Raw genomic sequence first — 18,198 nt, 5'->3', positions numbered from 1 at the left:
GTACAATCCTGGCAGTATTTAATACGGAAAACACGTAAAGATTGGTGACAACAAGATCTTACTTGCACACTTGGTTGCTGTAAGAAATTCATTTGACCTGGGTCCGGTCCCTCCTGGACCCTCCCTGACCGCTGCTACACTGACCTCATAGTCAGTGTCTGGATCTAGACCAGTTAATGTAGCAGATGTCATTGAGGCTGCTACCATTTGTCCATCATTCCAGTTTCCACCAGGAATCCTGTAATAGGTGATGTATTCTGTTACAGGTGGGTCTCCAATATCAGTCTGCTCATTCCAAGCCATCCACTCAATGGTAAGAGAGGTGGATGTTGATGCAGTCACTGTTGGGGCAGCTTCAAGTACAGGCAGGACTGTGAAAGACATATCACAGAAACATCAAAAAGGAATTCAACAAAAAAACTGATCTTTTGTAAGAAGTCTGTAATTGCAGTAGGCATAATGAAAGGAAAATACTGTAAATGTAGGATTACTGTATACTTAATGCTTTAATGAAATTTAACATTATACTGGAACTCTGATATCAAAACTAGATCCAAACGAGTCATACTAGTATGTATGTATGTTTAGATACATCTATATGATTTTCTTCTCCCTTCTGAGGTGGTAATTGAGTTAAAAGTTGGTTTGAATTCAAATATATTCATGTAGCTTGCATATTTCATGTACTGATCATGACCACGAAATCCAAAGCATACAGAGTGAAAGGTTTGGAAGTTGACTTTGGAGATGATAGAATTGAGTGATTACTCTTACATGTTTGTTCTGTTTTTCATTTCAGTGTTTGTTTGTTTTGTTTTGTTTTGTTTTTGCATATGTGATATTGTTATGGGGCCAAATATAATGATTCATGTATCCAATAAATAACAAATTGACGTGATATTTTCTGTTGGTAAAAAACCCCCAAACAAACTAGAAATGTATCGACTGGCATGCCTCTGCCGTAATGCACGGTTTTCCCAATAGGTCTAAAGTACATGTACGTCTTGACAATGTGAGATGACAGTTTCACATAACTGGCAAAAACTTCAAATTACATGTTTGTAACAATTGTGTTGAGAGTTAACTTTCCTTGTACTGGGTTTCATTCGGATGGATGGCTAAATTGTTTAAGAGAGCAGGTAAAAATATGGGCAAATTGTGACATTTGAACATTTTCTCTTGATGTTTAACCCAATGGTCAAAATCTTTCCCTACAGAGTCACTGTTCAGGCAAGCATGCATGGACTACTTTTATTCAGTGAATGCATTGAGTAATCATCAAGGTATGGAGAAATAGTTTCATTTTAGCATTGATAGTGGAATTGAAGCCTTTCAACCTGATCTTTGACCTTTGAGCCAAAAAGTCTCAAAAGATCATTGTTCGGCAGAACATGCATATGATTGATGTTTCATGAAGATACCTTGAGCCATTTCTGATATGTACGGAGAAAAAAGGTGAAATTTTAACGTACATACTCCATTGACCTTTAAACTTTGACTTAAAACTTCATGGCCCATAACTATCCCTAGATAATCTTTATGTTGAAATTTAATGTTAAGAAAAACAAAATCGTGGGCCATTGCATAGATTTAGGTGAAATAGTGAAATTGTAAAAGTTTGACCGTGGACTTTGACGTTGAACATGTTCAGCCAAAAGTTAGCAGGCACAACTTCATCCACTCATGCATGCATATATGCCAACTTCCATGAAGACATCTTAAGTTATTTTCGAGATATGGAGAAAAAGTGAAATTTTATCGCTTGACATTTGAATTTTGACCCTATGGCCCAAAACCTACCCTAGAGAATCTTTACCTGGTAATGCATGTATAACACTAAGTCTCAAGAAAAAAATCCTTGAGGCATGTTATAGATATGGGGGAAATAGTAAAATCTGAAGAATGTTATCTTGACCTCTGGCAATTGACCTTGAGCGTGTGCAACCAAAAACTAATAGGCACAACTTCGTCCGGCCGCTCTTACAGAAAGATTCATTTGGAAACTGATTATGAAATGGGAGGAAGGACGGGAGGACTGAAAGACGGATGGACAAACCCCCAAAATGGACACCCCCCCCCCCCCACGACACTTCGTGGCGGATATGTAAGATTAAGCAGAATATTCGTGAATATTCATTGCATCTCAAGTGTTATGACTAGTTAGTCATGTATTTATCTGCATAATCACTAGTATGAAACTACACATGCAAGGCCGAATTTAGGAAGAATAATACATCTGATTTCATCTTTATTCAGACTCAAAACAGGGAATGACACTACATCTGATTTCATTTCCAATCAGTCTCAGAACAGGGAATGACATTTAAAGAAACTTTACTTCACATTGCGTTTCTCAAAGGCATGCAGCTGTTCAAAAGATAGATTTGTTTAGCAAATCAAATTTGGGAGGGGGATCAAACTTGTTTATATTATGCAGAAAAGGTCCTAACCCCTAAAAAGGAATACATGAATATGCAACAAGGAACGTGGATTTAGCAGTTCTGCATCCACCATAACATTTGAAGGTAAGCAAATTTATACTCTCTTTTGTATATTGGAGGAAACACTGGTCTGTGTAAGTCTGTGTAACCATTTAGACAGTGTAATCTCATAAAGGATTTTTCCAAGTCTGACAACTATAATCTTCGGGTATATTTGTTTTAAAAAGATATAAATATACTAAGTGTTAGAAAAAAAAAACATTTTCCATCTTTTATCCTAAATAGTTGAAAATCTATACATCAGATAACACTGTCATTGATATGAGTAATGGCTGAATAGTGTACAATTTAGTTGGAAGTGATTTGAATATGAGGACATGAATCAGTTTTGTTAAATCCATGGTTAATTTTCAAGGTACAAAGTTCCAGATTTTGGTCAAATTTGAACCCTCTGTACAAAATTGAACTCTACACAAGAACCAATGATGTGTGTGAGTGTGTGCTTACAATGACCCTGAACAATTAATAGACATGAATACCATGAATACTACCTTTTCAGAGCTCTGCTGACTAAGCTTCTGGACTCCTGCTCCAATTAAGGCACATGAATGCTTTATTAATAATTCATGTGGATTGCCCTGGGCACTGCTAGTCTGAATACACAGTAAAGGGTAAAATGCATGCACATGAACAAAATAAGCACATGTTTTCATGTGCTTGCGTACACTACATTTCAGGATGAATAAAGACTAGCTGTGATAGTGGAATTTCTCATTTATAGAGCATTCCAATCCTGGCCATTGTTCAGGACACACTCCCATACACACCAATTGAGCCCTGTGCAAAATTAAAAATGTGTAGAGAGGGATGAAAATTGAGCACAATTTGAAACAAAATAAATCTTGAAATAAATCTTTAAAAATAAATCTTGAATTCAATGAAACTTATTTATGCTATCATATTCAAATTACCTTCAATAAAATTGTACACTATTCAGCTACTGCTCATATCAATGTCAGTGTTATCTGATAGACAGTTTTTGAACTATTAAGGATCAAAAGTGGGAAATGTTTTTTTAACACCTAGAATTATATATATGTATGTATATACACTCAGCAATAAAAGTAAGTTCTCCCCTAACATTTTTGGATATATCTCAAAAAATATTTTACGGATTTTCATAATTCAAACGGGAATGGATAGAGAATTTAATTACTCATAACATGAATGGCATATCATTGCCACCAGATATCATTATTGGTGTAAAAAAAAAACGCATTTTATGTAAAAATGCACGGGAAAAAAGTTGCACTTCAGGCTTTATGAAGTATATTGTATCCATTTACTATGCAAGTTAGCAAATGACCTTTTTAAATTGTGCAATTCTCAGGAATTTCTTCAGGTACAATGTGCTTCCCTATTAAACAGATGTTATGCATACTTTTTAAACAATAGGCCTTTTCAATATTAAAATGTTGGTAGAAGCCATGTGATTTGTAATTCCAATTTGGGTTGATCACATTCATGCGCCTATGGCCATTTTGCATCATGCGCTCAAGTTGTAGATCAGTTTGTGAAGGAAATGGCACCGAACGTATGGAGTGGCCTGCAAGATCCCCTGACTGTAATCCAGTAGAGAATATTTGGGATATTAAGCGGAAAGCGAGCAAATAGGTGAAAGATGACACTTCACTGCAAGAATTTTAGCGCATCTTGCAGAGAGCATGGGCCAACATTGAGCAGCGCCAATTACAAACTTCAGTTAACAGTATGAGGAACAGATGCCAGCTGGTCATTGAAGCGGATGGTGGGCATATCAGTTATCAAATACTTCACTGTATGCTCATGAAAAGAAAGAGATAGAGAAGTATACAATAAACCATGCTTGAATGTTCAGAATCATGAGTGATTGTTTGATTATTTGTGTAAAAGTCATTGCAAATCACTAAAGTGCAACTTTTTTTCCATGCATTTTGACAGAAAATACATTTTTTCACACCAATAATGATATCTGGTGCAATGATTTGCCACCCATGTTATGAGTAATAAAATTCCTTATCCATTTCCGTTTGAATTATGAAAATTGGTAAAATACTTTTTGAGATATATCAAAAAATGCTAGGGGGGAACTTACTTTTTTGTTGAGAGTATATATATATGTATATATATATATATATATATATGTATATATATATATATATATATATATATATATATATATTGACAGCAAGTCTTGCACATATAGACGTGGCTGGTGTTGGGTAGCACCCCATTAATCATCGAGCTTTCGGGTGAAAAGCACTTCTTCAGGATCTATACAGTCAATGACAACAACGTATAAATAAAATCAACCTAGGTATAAAATCATACTGAACTCAACTAGCCTCATATACTATACATTTCAAAATATACGCAACATAAAACATACCTCAATTCAGCGCATTTTATAACAAAAAACAAATCAGCATACTATTACTAAATACAATCTCAAAACAAAACTTACTGTGTTGGTGCTGAGTGTGGTCTTGTAGTCTTGTCTGTGTGAAGGTTGTGGTCGGGTGAATCTTATATGTATTTGTGTATATGGGGGGGGGGCGTTCCTGTACTAAGGCTCGTTCTCAATAATCAATCAAAAACTACCAATACTCAAAAATTTTCACCATCCAACAATACAAAAAAACTTCCAAATTACCATTACAATTTCTACATATTAATACACCCCTTATAATACATACAAACATACATATCCGCATACATAATATAATTCATACACATGAATCTATTTATCCAAATACTTACATACCTACAACCACGTTACTTTAACTACAATTCAACTTTCCCAAAAATACATATACCATTATTACATTACCTATTATACATCTTCCTACATTTACATCAATCACTAATTCTATCTAAAATTATTCTAACCTTCTCAAACAATAACATATTTATCATATACTAACATTCAATCAATCAATCAATACAATTTTTGTGGTTAAGTCCTTTGATGTCAGTATATATATATATATATATATATATATATGTATATATATATATATGTATGTATATATATATATGTATATATATATATATATATGTATATATATATATATATATATGTATATTTCTTTGCTCTCATTTGGTGCCCAGCCAATGTAAACATTTAACAATTTAATCAAATCTTGGCAACCCTACTACAAATCCAAAATAGGACACTCTTTAAATGAAATTCTATTTTTGTCATCAAAGTATCTACATATCTACCTCTTGCAAAGAATAATTTTGTATCTTGGCTTATTGGTTGATATTGGAGTCCTCCTTTGGGACTCTATACAGTATCCAAATTGACAAGGTAACATCACTTTCCGAATTTGATTGAATTCTACCTGGAAGCATTAAAAAAATGGTGAGAATAATTATATTTCTATTATATTGGCTGGTTACTATTCAATTTGAAAAAAAAAATGAAATTCTACCTCACTAGGGAGTGATTGTGGAGTATGATTGAACTAGATTTTCCTATACAGATGAAAAAAAGTTTTAAAAATTGTATTAAGATCTCAAACAATGCAAAATGTTTGGCATATGTAGAATGAAGAATGATAGTAAAAATTTAACAAGTTTCAGGTTTAAATGAGTTGCAAACAATGCCTCTGTCACACATTACATGTGGCTACAAACATGATGCACATCCAACAATATATTTAAGACATATGTCTTACCGTATGTCATTATATCAATACTAAAGCTTGCTCGGTCTCCATATAAGGCACATTCATATTCTCCAGCAGTCACTTGATTAACTGTGAAAACTACCATAAGCTTTTCTCCAGATGCATCCAAGGAACTCTGGGTTTGACTGATGCCAGAGTATTCACGTACACCATCCATGAGCTGGTAGAGGCTGACATCTGCTGCATTAGGTGGTGGGTCTCCCTCAACAGCACAGGTGAGGGATGACGGCTGGTTTGGATTTACTTTGACACTGGTGAGACGGGAAATTCCTAAAAGGAAAGAAAATAACAGTTGCACCATTCTCATGATAACGACTCTTAGTCTTCTTTAGTAGATAGCGGTTGAAATACACAGTTTCCTCACACCCTGGTGCAAAGTGATCCATTTTACAGGTGACTATAGAGAATAAGTTCACAGTGTCTTTGAGCATTATCTATCAGTTAGTTCCCATCACAAGTTGATGAACAAATTTTTAGCTTAACAGGCCATATCACCCTTGAACTAATATTGTTTATTCGTTTTAGTGACAAGTTGATGTTCTCTCATTGTATGACTGCTCACTTTTGTAAATATATAAAAACAAGGCTATTCGTAACATTTTCTTTATGTCAATCAATAAAGTGATGGAAAAAGTCTTCCCCTACTCCCATTTCACTAATTTGTAATCATTCTTGATAATGCTGACGCCGTAACAGAAATTGTAACATGAGGATGATGATGATGATAGTAATAATGATGCCTTACCTAGGATGGCTTCTTCAGAGTAATTGCTTTATCAGAAGACCAAACTATTATTTTTTTACCCAGTTTACTAGGTAGGTAGTGACATTGTGAGGAAGAAAAAAGAAAAAAAAACTGCTCAAGGATGAATGTTCCAGGCCAGACTCAAAAAGAAGACCATACACCTGTCATTTCCACCGTACAAAGATGATCCCATTACTAAAAATCGTTATTTTAAGTTGCATTCTCTGCACTACCTGCTTGACAGTCCCTCTCCACCCAGTTTGGTAAGCACTGTCCTGTACAGATTCCTGACACTTTGTCACAGGTGCTTTCATCACAGTGGCAAGGCTCTATACACCCAAGGCCATAGAATGCTCCAGGACACTCTGGTGGATCATGCAAAGAAATGATAATGGATTCACTATATCAGGTACTAATACAAACTTCAAACAGTGAAAGGAAAAAAACTTTGCACTATCAGTCAATGTTACAAGAATGATGGATTGTTAACTTCCATTACCATTTAAGATTTTTTTTTTTTGCACCGATTAAGCAGATATATGAGTCACATTATGCATTGATAATATTCAGGTATTTTTGCCATCCTATAATTATTATTTCCAAGAAAGTAATTTTCAAAGAACAGATGGCATACATAATTGCCATGATTACGTTGCAAAGTCCACAAGCAAAAACCAAAAAAAAAAAAAAAAAAAGCAGAAGAAAATGTGATGTCACACATAAAACTAAAAGGCATTTAACCACCTATTTATACTCCGATTTTTTTGTCGGTGCTCCCTAACGCTGTAAAATTTCGAAACAAAATTCTTTGACTTTTTTGTTGTGATCCTTCCCACACATTTTGATATCAAATACGGGTGTCAGATTACGTTAACCGAACATATATCGCTGAAACTTCACTACTTCTACATATGACTTTGTATAAACCTATGGACCAAATCAGAAACTTTTCCAAGTTATTCAAATACTTTCCATCATAACTTTCTCAAAAAGTGTAAAATACCACACACACACACACACACACACACTCTCTCTCTCTCTCTCTCTCTCACTCTCTCTATCTCCCTCTCCAAAATATACTTATGCACACACACCTACCCCAGAGAAATATATAAGAAAATCGGAAAAGAATAAATTGTGTGCATAAGAAATAAAAATCACAACATATTATTTCCTTTGCGGAATTGATAAGGAAGTTATAAAAGACACTTGTACGAAAAATTGCTATTCCTAAAGCTTTATTCAGTGAGAAATACCCAAAGATATGAATTCTCGCATGAATTAGAATAAATCAATTCATATGAAATTAAAGGAAAGAACTTTTGTAAATTCAGCCACACGGGTGTGTAGATTATTTTATCCTCTACCCTCATGCAAAATTTTGAGGCAATCGGGAGATCTACGGCCGAGATCTTGGGGTGATACAACCCCACTTCCCGGTTATAACAAGACTGAAAATACACGATTTCTTTACCAGATTTTGTTAGTTTACAAGATACAGGAAAAACACAATGTCCCGTAAAGGTATGAAATGTTGATGACTGGGTCTCAGGAATGTATTCAGAAGAAACTAGCAGAAAATTCAGAAAATCATGAAAGCATATTATGTTATCACCTTGGCAGTTCACTCCATCATAGATGTTGAAGTAAGGAGCACACTCCCGATTTGGACATTCTCCTGTTATCTTGTCACATGGTGCATCATTTAAACAGTGGCATTTATCCGTGCAGTCAGGTCCATAGTAACCAACATCGCAGACATCTGGGACTGGTAAAAAGAATGAACAAATCAGGCATAAGAATTATTAACTTCATTGTTAGCATCCTTTTCTTCTTGCTCGATAATAGAGAAATTGGGGAAATACAGTCACCCACAGCAAAAATTGATACAATTGTGTACTTTTCTTCTAAAAACACTTTAAAAATCTTTAAAACCAATGATCCTTCTCTTTCTTATGTATTGAGTTATATAAAAGATGCTCTTCTACCTTTTGATTAAAAAAATTAACCATGCACTACAATGATCCTTCTCTTTCTTAAGTATTGAATTATATAAATGATGCTCTTCTGCCTTTTTAATCAAAAAAGTAACCATGCACTACTTCAAATTGTTTTTTTTTTCAATGCTCAATTTCCATTTAACCTAGAAAGTTACTTGCCATATAAAAACAAGGCAAGTGCCAACTTGTGTCTCGCCCATTCGCGTACAAGAAATTAATATTTTTCTAACTCCCAGAAGTTCATTGACCCACCTATGACCTTTAACCTTGTGGTGACCTTCCAACCCCCCAAGGGACATTTACCATCCAAGTTTGGTCACAAACGGACAAAGGGTTCAAAAGTTATGAGCCATAATCGAAACGCGCCATAAAAACTAAACAATGGGCCCTAAACATTTGTTGACCCCTTTCTGTGACCTTTGACCTTGTGATGACCTTCACCTCCCCAAGGGACATCTACCATCCAAGTTTGGTCACAAACGGACAAAGGGATCAAAAGTTATGAGCCATGATCAAAATGCGCCATAAAAACTTAACTTTGGGCCCTAAAAGTTCGTTGACCCCTGGCTGTGATCTTTGACCTTGTGGTAACCTTCAACTTCCCATGGGACATCTACCATCTAAGTTTGGTCACAAACAGACAGATACATCAAAAGTTACGAGCCATAAACGAAACACGCCCTAAAAACTTAACATTGGGCCCTTAAGTTAATTGACCTCTGCCTGTGACCTTTGACCTTGAGGTGCCCTTCATGTTTGGTAAAATGTGTAACTTTGTATAACCACTCTTTCCTCCAAGTTTGATTGAAATTGAAATCCTCAGTAGAGAGTTATTCAAGTTTTTGCAGCGTTACGGACAGACGACGGACGGACGGACGCTGCAGGCGATCCCTTAGTCTCCCCACACCTCCGGTGGGCTCGACAAAATGACAGCTTTTGAAATGACAACTGTCAATAATAAAAAAAAATCTCACTTAGATGTCTTTTAAAGGCAATATTACATACAATTTTCCTTTTTTATAGTCTTCCTTAATTACCATATACATGTAAATAGCTTTGAGAATAGTACAATCCATTTCATGGACACTAAGCCTTCTAGTAGTTACTTGTTTCATCCACAGGTTAATATCTGACTGAAATTCAAGAAAATGACATTCAGAAAATGCTATTGAAGAGGCAGTGAGAAAAATGCATCACAGCCCATGTACATACAAAGTAGGATTAAATTTGCCATAACATTCAATGGGGCTATTTATTTTATACTTCACTTTTCATGATATGGTACTTGTGTCGATGTTCCTTCCAACAAGGATGCATTGTAGCAAGTAGATTTTGATCTTTTGTCTGTCTTGAAAAGATTTTCTTTACAGCAATACTGTAAATTCCAATGAGATTTGATACGAAAGGCAGAGTAGGTTTCAATACTCACTCTGACAATTGTTCCCAGACCAGTTTGTCTCACAGGCTGTAGTAGGTGTTTCAGAAGAATCTGTACAGATTCCATTATATCTGTTGCATATACCAGACTGACAGTGACATGTTTGACTGCATCCAGCTCCATAACGTCCATTGGTACAAACTTTGTGATAGCAAAGAGGGTGAACACAGGAGACATGGAATATATTTTTGGGAAAAATGAAGAATCAGTTACAAAAAAAAAACAACAACAACACCACATTATCTGAAGCTCTTGTAATGAGCTGAATGTGCTCCCACATTCAACATCATTCCATTATGACATACGGTGTATCATACATACATGTCACATCAGAGCGAGTCTTTTCTGTATGCTTAAATATCAATTTCAAGTATAGTCCTTGTCGGCCATTTTTCATTGTTTCTCTATTGGTTAACTTCTAAAAGGTTAACACCTAAAAATAAAGTCAGATCCAACACATATGCTTCTCTGGAACAAACAACAAAACACCAACCACGATAAACCACGTTACACAACTCTTTTTTTCTGATCTTATAACCAAACAATTTAAGTATGTGGTAGAAATTACACTAGCTAATCAGTGCTGATGTAACTAGCCATAGTTTATAAGATTTCTGTGAAAAAAAATGGTTTATATAAGAAAATTCATTCTATGCCCATAATTTTATACTATCAATAAAACATGGTTACATATGTGACCATGCATCACAAAACTAACAACAAGTCATTCACCGTGATTTTATGTGAAGACTCAAAATAATTTATATATAGGTCAATTTATCAATCTTGAGTTTTTCATATTATTATTTTTTTTTGAAAGAGCAATTCTACTTCTACATTATGCTAAGGTTTGGGGTCATAGCAGGAATGGCTTTTTTTTCTGGATTTTTTCCTTTTTTTTGGGGGGGGGGGGTAAAATGCTGTGATTTAGTATGTCTTAGAGGTTCTTTTAATTTCTCACAATCCCTTTACACATCCTTCCCTTTCAACTCTTAATAACTTTTGAAATGATGATGCTATTGCTTTGAAGAGGTATTAGTCATGAATAGAATGCTGATGATAGAGCATGTTTAATTTCAATTTGAACTGATAATCCCTCCGTTGTTGTTGCTATGGAATTTTACATCATGTTTTCATCCCATTCAGTAAATTCAAGAATTGGGATCAAATAGTGGATTTGACCTACATATGCGCAGGTGTGCTGTGCTGTGTCTGAACCATACACTTTAATACATGGGCATTAAATCTATGGCCTGAATCAGCCTTTTTCAGCCAATCTCTTCTCAAGGACAATTTACATTAATTCTTGAACACCAGCGTCAATTTTACACTAGCTTTCTTACATTCACTACTTACAGTATGTCAGCGAATTGGTGGGCCATGTAACCTGGCAAACCTTTCATAGACTTGAATGACTTGCTTCAGTCCGTCCTCAGTGAGGGGGGGGGGGGTGCAAGAAATGCACTACTAAGCGACTCAGGCTCATTCAAGCCTGTAAAAATGCATACAATCGTGTATCGATCTTTGACGATAGCTACACCACCCCCTCCCCCCCCCCAAAAAAAAAAACAACAACAACAAACAAACAAACAAACAAAGAAAGAAAACAAAACAGAAAAGAAATCCCCCCCCCCAAAAAAAAAAGAGAGAGAGAGAGAAAAAGAAAGAAAGAAAAGAAAATGGTCACTACACTTGCTGAAATGACTGGCAGGCTCTTCTATAGTTCTGTAGTGCTCAGACAACTGAACTGGATGATAGAATCTTGCACTAGCACATCTGAGACATTGACTTCTAGACAGTAAATACACAATAGCATCACACTTGTACTGCATGCATCAGGTTTTTTAAATTGTATTCACTCTCATGTAGTCATAGAGTGGGGAGACCGATAAATCTCAGTTTGCTGATTGTAGCCTTGAATAGACTCACAGGAGAATGATTCCTTACCTGCATCACAGTTGATTCCTTGTCTTCCTGTGTCACAAGAACATCCAAATGGATCAGGCAGGCAGAACTGCAAAGGACTACAGGTGTCAGGTGGATCACTCGCTCTAAATGTACATCTGAACTCACAGTTTGGTCCAAATCGATTCCCACCATTTGGGTTGCAGACTATAAGAAGAAATCAATCACACATAGGCCTATGTACTTAAATAAAGGTTTGCGGTAACTACAGTTGTATTTCAAACATTTTGCCAAAATGTCCATGATTCAATAAACATTGGTTGAATGCTGTCACTGAACCACTCTGTAAGCATTGATGTCCACTCTGTGTGCCTTGCGTATTATGCATCCATTGAACTGTTTGTGTATGTATGAATGTACTTCGATCACGATCAGTTACACGTAAAGACATTGTAAAAAAGTGGCATGCAGTAACATGACACTATTATTATATGATTAACTCATATCTTGACAGACAGGTATCAGATATATTGCCTTTCATAGCCTTTATTAGTTTGTTTTCAAATGATTGGTATCCAGGGCGTGCGCAGGCTGTCTTTATGAATATCCATTAACGGGAACCCAAATATTAGAGTGTTAAGACGCTACTTATACACATCTATCATTTTAATCCGGGTTGGTCGCATAACAAGATAGTTCACAAAAACTGCATCTGTGTTTCCTGAAAATGACATACTATTACTCCATGTTCCACAGAGTATATGACTCGTTCACAGTGTCTCAGCGTTTCTTGAAAATTAACATACTCATACTCCATCTTCCACAGAATATGAGTCCTTTCATAGTGTCTCAGCGTTTTCTGAAAATTAATATGGACATAATTATGGTATCAATTTCCAAATTTTCCTACAAGACTAACAGGGTTAGAAGACATTGAACACTTTTATTTGAGGAAAATCATAACACATAAAAGACATTTCATGTAGATCCATTAGTCCATAATTCTGAAACCATTATGAGGTCTTGAGAGGAAGCATGAGTCTGCATTCACATGGATTTTCAAAGAAATGAGTATTGACCAACAAAGATAATGGGAAATAGACCTACTTGTATAGTTCCAATAGAGAGCACCTAATAACAATACAAATATCATATTTTGAAGTTTTAACAAGTTTTGTTAAACAATAATGTCAGTTAAAATCATATTTTCATCTGGAAAAGATATGATGTCACTCACGACCTCACTTTCTCATATATACTTGCATTGAAATTCTACAGTCATTGTCAATTCAGAGAATATGGTCCTTTCCCCTGCTTAGAGTTGTTACTACTTCAATCAAGGAAGGAAATTATGTTTTCATTGGCATGGTCTGTTTGTTTGTTTCTTTCTTTGTATGCTGTGTAAAAAAAAATAAATAACTCGAAAGTGTGAATGAATTTAAATGAAACTTGCAGGAAAAGTTGATCATGACACAAGGGTCAGATGATTAAATTTTGGTAGTGACCCTAGAATTTGTACGGATTCCTGATTTTTTTTTAGCTTTTGGCAGATATATCGCATATCTGATGTTTACACACACGCTCTGAAGTGTTTAGCTGGAAGCTGATGACGTAAACAAAAGGCATCAGTATTGGGAAATTGGGCGATTGTCATCATGTGTGAATGGGTGGAAATGAGCTGCTTGGTTGAGGTTTGTGCTATCCGAGTGATTTATTTCTACATGTAGTATCTACCATTAAGTACAATTTTACGAAGATTTGAGGTGATCTATTTCTTTTGTGCCCATGTCAAGACAAAAAAAAAAATCTTTATATGATTCTTTCTATCATTACAAAGTCAACTTGACAGTGGACTTTGCTTCACCTTACGTAGTTTATTAAGACATGACAAGCATGGTCATTTTTATATTTAGATCTCCATAAAGTTTGAATTTCCCTGGAGTATACATTGTTAATGAGATCATGATATATATATATATATATATATATATATATATATATATATATATATATATTTAAGTGTGTACAGTGTACTTACTGTCTAAACAATTTGGTCCTTTGAAATTGTTTGGACAAATACACTTGCCAGTCTCATCATCACAAACTCCACCATTGTAGCATTTGTCACAGATCCTGGTGCAGTCAGTGGGGCCCCATTTACCAGCTGGACAATCTATGCATAAGAGAAAATAGAATTATGCAAGATGCAGCTAAATTTGAATTTATCCAACGTAACTATAGGTCAATTGGCCAGATTCTAAAAAATAATTAACCTGACCTGACCAAAATCAAACAAGTGTATGTGTTTGCATGGTTCATCAATGCTTTTGTTTTCTTACCTTTGTTTTCTTTTTTTTTGCCATGATGGATCAAAATCATATTTCATTTAATTAGTACATTGTTTCACATGTAAACACTGTCCCTTTACCAGAATCTAGTGACATATTTATCATACTGGAGCTTTGCAGGCAAGACCTTCAAAAAGTGGAAAAATGGAAAATGGCAGAGTACCTAAGCACAAAAAAAGGAAAAATTACATTAGACAATGCAGAAATCTGCACAAATGCAGAATATTTGGTGTCGGAAACATATGTCAAATTTTTGAATCCTCATCATCCAATCTACAGGGGATGAAATGAAAGAAATAAAACACCAATTGAACAAAACTGTAGATAACTGTGCAAGCATAAAGACTTGCAATTTGACAAAAAAAAAGGTTCAACCATCAAATGAAACCAAAGCCCAATATAAATGTTCATTGAGTGAAAGTAGCAATAATAATAAACCACATCACTGTAATTTTGAGAAAAATTGGACAATTGATTAACAAGTTATGAACCTTTCAAGTTTTGGTGTTATCATTGCTGGATAAGAAGGCTACTAGAGTTCATGACATCATTTCGGACGACAATATAAACAAAATATAAGGAAAAATTCCACAAAATCTTATTTTTCATGAAAAGCACACATCCCATAAGCATGTAACTAAGGGTAATAGTGTTCCGCCTAAGAAGTAACAACAATACTCTTTCATTATGTTGGACAAGTGAAAATACATTGAATTTTCTTCTTCTTTTTTTTTTCTCTCTCTCTCTTTACATTGTTGGCCACAATGATGCCACGAAGTAAAGTAGTCTCATATCCAGTGATGACGGCAACGAAACCTAACAAAAAATCACAACTTTTGAATCAAATGTTTGATTTTCCTCAAACTTTCTAGAACAGACGTCTTCTACTGATATTGCTGCTTTCACTCAATCCTTTTTTTTCTTTTATTTGCTTTGGTTTCCTTCGATAGACGGACAGGTGTCATTTGTAATTTAGCCCAAGACTATATCATATTTTGTAAATTGATAAGTGCTTACCACTATAAAGGCACAAAATAAAGATCCATTCTGCATGGATGATTCCAATCTATTTCCAAAGATACCTCAGCATACATTCAGTAATCAGTGTCCATTCAAATCCATTGGTCAGTTTGTGTCAAGAATGTCATATACTTACCAGAAATGGGGGCTCTTGTTCTCTCATATTTTCATGATACTGGAAAAGGCACTCTGTGTAAATTACTGTTTGTAAAGTTGCACTTTGACCACACCATGTCTATGATACCGACACCAGATTAAACTCTGACACAAATGCAGGCAGGTAGACGAAACATTGACAATTCTTTTCTACTGATACACTGCTTTCACTCACAAACTTGTCATAGATAAAATGACTTACCACGAGCAATAATTCTGTACAAGGCTCCCCTTCCTTGACCTCGCATGTTACTGTAGTGAATCTCATAGATGCCTTCATCCTCAGCCACAATTGGATTAGAGAATGTGAACGTGGTGGTCATCTGTCCTGACACAGGAGCTCCTCCATCTTTTCTCCAGACAATGGTTCCAGAAGAACAACCAAGACTACCTGTAGCTATCATTTGAATTATCACTCCTGTGTCACCAACATTCACTGTACGGGTGAATCTCCCATCCACAGGCTCAAAGCAGGCTAATGCACAGAAATAATATAGTCTATAATCAATACACCATGACTAGACTTGAATATTACTCTTCAGCTACAGATTGGTATGTTCTCTCTTTCATATTGTTTGACAGGTAGTTACGATCAAGATCAACTGTGTATACACCCCAAATCCATATTGGCGATCATTTATCGCATTTGAAGGCAATATTGGCATTTTAAAAACCATCAATGTCAAGTACATAAGACCTGGCTTACAACTGTACTCGTGTCAAACATTTAGTTCAAAGAAAAATCGTATAAGATTGTTTCTCATATCCGAATTTAGGTTTGAAAATAAATGTTCGCTATAGTAGTTCAGTTCATTAAAGTTCACTTTATTTTAACATTACCATTTTTTTCTCAAAGAAATAGCAAACTCATTGGCACTTATGCAAAAGAAAGGAATATAAAATATAAACCGCAATGCATGTCATGTCTTTTGATTGCAGCAAATAAAGGACGTACTGAACACAAATGTTTCTGGCTATTTCATGGTATAAAGATGTCTCAAAGTGACAGAAATACAAAATGATGAGCCCCATACAATCATGCTAGCTTGTAAAACTGGGTTTTAAATATCATAGGTGTGGAAATTAATGTGATATTTGCCCAACATCTGTTGACAGTATTTATTTTTCAATATTTTTTTATACGTTTTTTTTTTAAAGATTGTAGTGTGTGTTCTTGCGCCTTTGGTTTGTTTTGTCTTGTCTTTGGTAATATTTAGTGTTTCCATTAAAGGCTGTTTTTTCTCTTTTTTTTTTCTTCCCTCGTTTTCTGTCTATTAACGATTCTAGAGTTATTTGTGTTCGTGTGTGTTAGAGAGTATAGTAAAAAAAAAAAGGATTAGACGCCTGGTAATTTTACGATCATTGAATGCTATCAAATGTGTTTTTTTTTTTTGTGTGATTTCAAAAAGGTATAAATCATATGTTTCCTGGAAAAGGACAATGTTTTTGTACTGATCAATGAAATCCAGAAATACATATATATATATATATATATATATATATATATATACTCCTAGATGGGTCATTTGGAAGACATTTCCATTTGTTTTATATGCAAATTTTAAAATACATGTTCAATGGCAATTTACGCAATGGAGACACGAAAATTGTCTCCTTAATGACCAGTTGTCTCCCTAATGAAGACACTTCCCCCCAATATGTCTCCCTAAGGTGCCAACTAGGGATATATATATTGGGAGGGACGCCAAGATGGATGGCACCAAAATGATCATAAGCTTTAATAAATCAAACTGACTGTTATTGTTATAGTATAGTTTGGGTGCAACAGTCAAATTTCAGGCCTATACAATCTTGCTTTGTTGTCTGCTCATCGCTTTTGTTTGATGGTTTATCCTATTTGGAGGGTGGTAAAACAGAACTGGGATGATGTAAATCCAGTCAAATTTCTATAGGGCCTTTACATATTCTGATAAATGATGGAGAAATTTTAAAAAACAATATGGCTTGAACTAATTTTGAGCTGAATTCCAATGATGCAACTCTTGCCCCCTTGAGTATTTCGAGGCATTCGAGGCTGTCAAAATGGCCAACAATAACTGAAATTCCAAAATATTTTCCAATGAATGGTACAAAAGCATAAAACCGTTAAGGTTTTTGAGGGTGGTATATCTGAATAATGCTGCTCTTCAACCCTGACAGCGTTGAATACGATAACTGGCCACTTATCTAGTATAACCAAGATAAGCCAAAAGACATGTACCAGTAGAAAGGGATTGCGATGAACAAAAATCGAGAGGAGTATAGTTCTCCGCTCAAAAAACAAACAACAACAACAACAACCAAACAAACTAACAAACAAAATAAAACAAAAACCCACATTCTCAATTTTGGCCCCGGGGAGAGGATGGGGACATTCAAGATGAACACACACACACACACACACACACACG

At 35.2% G+C, this 18,198-nt stretch overlaps 1 protein-coding gene across 1 annotated transcript in view; it reads right to left on the bottom strand.

The window, feature by feature from the left end:
- LOC139729793 (uncharacterized) overlaps positions 1–18,198 on the bottom strand; it is a 55,909-nt gene that overhangs the window by 33,215 nt on the left and 4,496 nt on the right. The window contains exons 3-9 of the mRNA XM_071640724.1: positions 15,990–16,262; positions 14,302–14,436; positions 12,306–12,470; positions 10,350–10,499; positions 8,536–8,688; positions 7,154–7,285; positions 6,320–6,445 (exon numbers count right to left, since the gene is read on the bottom strand). Coding sequence (XP_071496825.1) covers positions 6,320–6,445; positions 7,154–7,285; positions 8,536–8,688; positions 10,350–10,499; positions 12,306–12,470; positions 14,302–14,436; positions 15,990–16,262 — 1,134 coding nt within the window. The remainder of the gene's footprint in view (positions 1–6,319; positions 6,446–7,153; positions 7,286–8,535; positions 8,689–10,349; positions 10,500–12,305; positions 12,471–14,301; positions 14,437–15,989; positions 16,263–18,198) is intronic.

Source organism: Diadema antillarum, unplaced genomic scaffold (genome assembly GCF_040938485.1).
Source record: "Diadema antillarum isolate AM-2024a unplaced genomic scaffold, OU_Dant_1.0 seq00000264_RagTag, whole genome shotgun sequence".
NCBI classification, from domain to species: domain Eukaryota; kingdom Metazoa; phylum Echinodermata; class Echinoidea; order Diadematoida; family Diadematidae; genus Diadema; species Diadema antillarum.
Note: the sequence above shows the minus strand (reverse complement) of the source record. Positions and strands in the feature narration are given on the sequence as shown.